At 36.1% G+C, this 6,076-nt stretch overlaps 1 protein-coding gene across 2 annotated transcripts; it reads left to right on the forward strand.

Moving 5' to 3' along the window:
• LOC104766136 (linoleate 9S-lipoxygenase 5, chloroplastic-like) lies at window positions 737-5,430 on the forward strand. 2 transcript variants are annotated; one of them, XM_010489961.1, is made up of 9 exons: window positions 737-1,135; window positions 1,468-1,775; window positions 2,603-2,846; window positions 2,930-3,268; window positions 3,353-3,438; window positions 3,541-3,648; window positions 3,749-4,053; window positions 4,147-4,410; window positions 4,508-5,430. In XM_010489961.1, exons 1-9 carry the CDS (start codon window positions 886-888, stop codon window positions 5,274-5,276), a joined length of 2,673 nt encoding a protein of 890 aa, XP_010488263.1. In that variant the 5' UTR covers window positions 737-885; the 3' UTR covers window positions 5,277-5,430. The 2 variants fall into 2 exon arrangements, with proteins under 2 accessions (XP_010488263.1, XP_010488264.1); XM_010489962.1 differs by having other exon boundaries at window positions 1,471-1,775.

The following is a 6,076-nucleotide window of genomic DNA, read 5'->3' on the forward strand; positions in this document are numbered from 1 at the left end:
GATTCTCAAACCATTAGCTATGTACAATATATAAGACTGCTTTATTCATAAAATTGTTGCGGACCAAATATTAATATATTGAAACAAAAAATTACATACTACCAACTAAATTTAGTTTATTTATAAATTACTCGTTTTTGATCATTTATTATAATACACATGACCTAAACTAGATAAATAAACCTAGATAGTCTCATTAATATATCCTAAAGGCTAAAACTAATATATGAAATGTATATTCATAATTCATGTATAGGCTGATTCAAAACAAATTTTAGTAATGTTTAAAATTCTTTCTCTTGTAAAACTCCACGTCTTCTTAATTAGAAGACTACATTCAACTTTACAAAAAAAGTTAATATTTTTTTTTATAAAAAGTGTTATCCTTCTGATTTACAAACAAAAGTCTTAATATTTTTTCTAATTAACAAGCTGAAATAATATAGATAAAATTGAGATTTTTTTTAAACTGCATAGAAAACAAAATAAAAATTATTTAGTTGTGTGTAAAATATTTTGTTACTAATTCATTTTTTTTTTAACAGCTGTTGTTAGTAATTAAACTAGTAGACAATAAATAACATTAAAATATATATTTTCAGATACAACTCATTTTCTTTTTCTTAGTGTAATTTTGAGGAAAAAGATTTACTAAAAGTGGATTAATAATTTATTGTAGAAAAAAATCTAAACCCCTCTCTAGATTCAATATAAATATAGTATCACATTAACATCAGATTTGTGTAATATGCGAAGAAAGAAGAACATTCTTATAATCCTCACACATCTCTCTCTAGCTTCATTATACCATACCCCAAGCTTAGAATCTCTCTCTTCACCTTTTCTTCAACCTCACTCTAAGAAAATTCTGCAATATATATCGCCATGATCCACACCGACATCGCAGAGATCTTATGCGTCAAACCCAAGACGAAGAAGACAAAGACAAAGACGATGGAGCAAGATGTCAAGAAGACTAAGACGAAGACGATGAAGATAGAAGGAGAAGTGGTTGTGATGAAGAAGAACCTTCTTGATTTCAAAGACGTCATGGCTTCTCTTCTTGATCGAGTCCATGAGCTTCTTGGTCGTCGCGTCTCTCTTCACCTCATCAGCTCTCTCCAACCCGACCCAGGTACCCGCTCTCTCTTTAACCCGACCCGTTTACATTTTGCATTCAGATCCACATCTTCAAAGTTATCCTCTTTTTTCCCATTTCATCACTAAAGTTTCCATCTTTTATTAGCTCGATTCATGAAACAGAGGATTACTCTGTTTTTTTTCTTACATCAATCTTGTTCTTATTTGGTTAATTGTTCAAAGAATCGATTTTGAGAAGAAACTAAGATTAGTAGTTTCACTGTTGTTATAAACCATGATGTTGTGACAAATACACTTTTTTTAGTTTATCCAACTTAAGTTTCTGTGTTTTACTTCAAATAAAATAATACTTTGGGTATTACGTAGCAGCCAATGAGAAGAGAGGAAGACTTGGAAAAGCAGCACATCTGGAGAAGTGGGTAACAAAAATAAAAACGTCAGTAACCGCTGGGGAAACCGCGTTTGGAGTGACGTTTGATTGGGACGAGTCAATGGGACCACCGGCTGCGTTTGTGATCAAGAACCACCACCATAGCCAATTCTACCTTAAGTCCCTCACCCTCCGCGGCTTCCCTGAAAGCGAAGGCGAAGGCGGTCCGATACATTTCATATGCAATTCTTGGATCTACCCGAATCATCGATACCGTTCTGACCGCTTTTTCTTCTCTAACAAGGTAAGACGCTAATTGGGGACAAGTGGGGTTTGGTAATAATATAATACACTAATTGACCTGAAAGTACTAGCTCTATAGTTTTTATATTCGACTTGGAATTCTATATTATATTCTATAACTATTCCTAGATTGCTAAGATTTTCCATGTGATAAATATTCTTAAAACCCGCAGCTCATTCTTTCTAACTAATCTAATCTGATAAGTAGAGGGGATTAAGTTAATTAATTAAGGGGTACTGGTTAGTGGTATGTTAGTAGTAGTAGTGTGTACTGTAAAGTAACAAGAAACATCCTAATCCATATGACATTATCTTTAGTGTTAATAATTTATTTTGATTGAATAGAAGAGAGTCTTGGAATATTCGTGTACGTGTGTAAAACTCATTATTGTATATTTGTACCAAAGAATGAAACCGGACCTTACGGGTCTATCTATCTTTACAAGTCACCTTCTATGCCTTTATTCCAAATATATTTCTATATTATAGAATCTTTTTTTTGTTTGACAAAAAAAAAAAGAATCTTTTTTTTATATAACGTGATAACGATAACTATTTTTAAGTTATTTATATTGATATATTTTTCTTGATTTCTTATTCTTATTACCCAACCTTGATTTGGTTTATTGTTGGTTACACAATAAAGTGGGGTGGGACTGGCTCTACTATAGTGTCAACAGTCAAAAACGAATATAAGGGTTGGAGATTTAAATTTAATTTTATCTTTAGTATTTAACCTAATTTAAACAGATGGATTCATGTAAATACGGTGAAGTGATAAGTTTACTACCTTTTTAATATATTTTTCTTCATTTAAACTAAACAAAGGCATATCTTCCAAGTAAGACACCGGAGCTAATGAAAGAGTTAAGAGAAGAAGAGCTAATGAATTTAAGAGGTGATAAAAAAGGAGGAGAACTCAAAGAATGGGACAGAGTTTACGACTATGCTTGTTACAACGACTTAGGTGCTCCGGAGAAAGGTCCTGACTCAGTCCGTCCGGTTCTCGGTGGTTCACCTGAGTTGCCTTATCCTCGTCGTGGAAAAACCGGCCGTAAACCCAATAAAGCCGGTTAGTCAACTCAAACTTTTGAAATCATATATACATTGCAAAACACAATGGTTACTTGACCTGGACAACAATGTTTTGATCAGACCCTAAGTCCGAGAGCAGGCTGGCATTTCTAAACCTCAACATATACGTGCCACGAGACGAGCGGTTTAGCCATGTGAAGTTCTCTGACTTCCTCGCTTACGCACTCAAAGCGGTGACTCAAGTGCTCTTCCCTGAGATCGCCTCTGTTTGCGACAAGACCATCAATGAGTTTGATTCCTTTGAAGATGTTTTTCACCTCTATGACGGTAGTATTAAGCTTGCCAATGGTCACACCATTGCTAAGCTCCGTGACATTATTCCATGGGAGATGTTTAGAGAGCTCGTCCGTAACGATGGAGAACGGTTCTTGAAGTTTCCCTTACCTGACATCCTCAAAGGTAACATATAAAACATTTATATATTCGAATCATACCTAAATATTTGATAGATTTTGACATATATGATCGTTTATATTGTTACAGAGAGTAGATCAGCTTGGAGAACCGATGAAGAGTTTTCCAGGGAAATGCTGGCTGGTCTCAATCCAGTGGTGATTAGTCGTCTGCAGGTTTAAATCTTATCTTATCAATCAACTTCTTCTTTGGAATAATTGAAAATTATCGGGTGATCTCGCTTGATTACTAGATAATTTGAATATACAAAACTGTAGGAGTTTCCACCAAAGAGCAATCTGGACTCTGCAAAGTATGGAAATCAAGATAGTTCCATACGAGAAGAGCACATAGATGCATACATGAACCGCCTCAGTGTCCAAGAAGTAAGTATAATATAGTTTTCTTGTTTGGCAAGTAACAGATTTATAACCATTTGTAGCTAACTGCAATTGGTTTTGTTTTGTATTGTATATAAAAAAAAAGGCTTTGGAACATAATAAGCTATACATATTGGATCACCATGACGCATTAATGCCTTACCTGACGCGGATAAACTCAACAAACACTAAAACCTACGCGACTCGAACCCTTCTGTTGCTTCAAGAAGATGGAACTCTGAAGCCTCTCGCAATAGAGTTGAGTCTTCCACACGCACAAGGCGAATCACATGGATCCGTGAGCAAAGTTTTCACACCAGCAGAGACAGGAGTAGAGGGATCGGTTTGGCAGCTTGCAAAGGCTTATGCGGGGGTTAATGATTCCGGCTATCACCAGCTTATAAGCCATTGGTAAATAAATGGTGACAACATTGTCAACTAACTAGAAAATGACCAAGATTTGATTTCATTTTTAAGTAACCGGTTTATTTCTGGTTTTTGCAGGTTGCAGACGCATGCAGTGATTGAACCGTTTATAATAGCAACGAATAGGCAACTCAGTGTGGTCCATCCGATCTATAAGCTGCTACATCCTCATTTTCGCGACACGATGAACATCAATGCATTGGCGCGACATGTCCTCATAAGTTCAGATGGAATTCTAGAGAGAACGGTCTTCCCGGGTCGATACGCCATGGAACTATCTTCTTCAATTTACAAGAATTGGGTTTTCACCGATCAAGCTCTCCCTAAAGATCTCCTCAAAAGGTAAGAAGCATCTAGTCTCCTTCTACACGATTCTTGAGTCATAAGTAAACGTAGAGTCTTGTGGGACACGTAACCTTAACATGCCATGTTTCTGCAGAGGACTTGCCATGGAAGATCCAAACAGCGACAATGGTGTTAAGCTTTTAATTGAGGATTACCCTTATGCGGTTGACGGTTTAGAGATTTGGTCAGCGATCAAAACGTGGGTCACTGAGTACTGCTCATTCTATTACAAGAATGACAAAACCGTCCAAACCGATATAGAGATCCAGTCATGGTGGACCGAGCTCCGAACCAAAGGCCATGGGGACAAACAACACGAATCATGGTGGCCATCGATGCAAACCCGCGATGACCTCATCGAATCCTGCACGATCATCATTTGGATCGCCTCTGCTCTTCACGCAGCAGTCAATTTTGGACAGTATCCTTACGCCGGGTTTCTCCCTAACCGACCTACGGTCAGCCGTCGATTTATGCCCGAGCCAGGCACCGTTGAGTACACTGAGCTGGTAGAAGACACTGACGTAGCGTTCTTGAAGACGATCACGCCGCAGTTACAGACTCTTCTTGGGATCTCCATCATAGAGACCTTGTCAATGCATTCAACAGACGAGATTTACTTAGGGCAAAGAGAGTCACCGAACTGGACGGCTGATGATGAGGCTTTGGAGGCGTTTAAACGGTTTGGGAAAGAACTAGAGCTGATAGAGAACAATATTATAAAAAGAAACAATGACAAGAAATTCAAGAACAGGACCGGACCGGTTAACATACCATACACTCTATTATACCCTAATACTACGGATTACACGAGAGAAGGTGGGCTTACTGGGAAAGGGATCCCTAACAGTGTCTCAATCTAGAATTTTTTTTTGATTATGTAATTATTTATTTTAACTTAATATTTTCTTTTCTTTTAGATTTTGCTTGATATTATAAACTCTTCTACGTTACTATCCACTGTTCATATGATTCACATTGTCGCTCAAAGTGAATATATTTTTCCCCTTGGTTTTATTTACTTCCCACCACTATATATAACTAGTCTATTTTTCTCTAACAATATGGATCTCGAATTCTCGATCTCCACAGATTTTGTGTGCTCGTAGTATATAAAAATGACGTAGAAACGTATATAAAATTTCTTTTCGATCACAATATGTTCCACTACAAAGAAACCAATTAAAAAGTACATATTAAATGATTCGTATATAAGTATAAAATTACATCCCAAGAGACAGAAATTGTACCGCCGATGCTCTGGTTAAAAGGGCACTTCTACTTTGTAATAAACCCACCCGTGTTAAACGAAAAAAGTTGGTTGTCCAAAAAAAAAAAAAATGATTCGTATATAAGTATAAAATTACATAATCCAATAGAGGTTCTCTTATACATATTAGATGATTCGTATATAAGTATAAAATTACATAATCTAATAGAGGTTCTCTTATAATATGTACAAAAACTTTGACAACGTCGAGGTGTCCCCTAATCCAATAGAGGTTCTCTTACCAGAATTAAATGTGTTAATTTTATCTTTAGTTAATTAATTGACTTTGTATGTTCAAAAGCTACATAAATGTTGGACCGTCGATCATTAATTAAGGTAATATGCAAAATCTTTGACTATCTCTGTAGTATTTTTAAGCAAGTTCATTAGTAA

Source organism: Camelina sativa, chromosome 19 (genome assembly GCF_000633955.1).
Source record: "Camelina sativa cultivar DH55 chromosome 19, Cs, whole genome shotgun sequence".
NCBI classification, from domain to species: domain Eukaryota; kingdom Viridiplantae; phylum Streptophyta; class Magnoliopsida; order Brassicales; family Brassicaceae; genus Camelina; species Camelina sativa.

Excerpts from the sequence above, each read along its gene's own strand:
- LOC104766136 (XM_010489961.1), top strand. The coding sequence starts at position 886 with ATGATCCACACCGACATCGCAGAGATCTTATGCGTCAAACCCAAGACG. Across the intron at positions 1,136-1,467 it reads CTCTCTCCAACCCGACCCAG|CAGCCAATGAGAAGAGAGGA; the intron begins GTACCCGCTCTC and ends GGTATTACGTAG. Across the intron at positions 3,269-3,352 it reads CTTACCTGACATCCTCAAAG|AGAGTAGATCAGCTTGGAGA; the intron begins GTAACATATAAA and ends ATATTGTTACAG.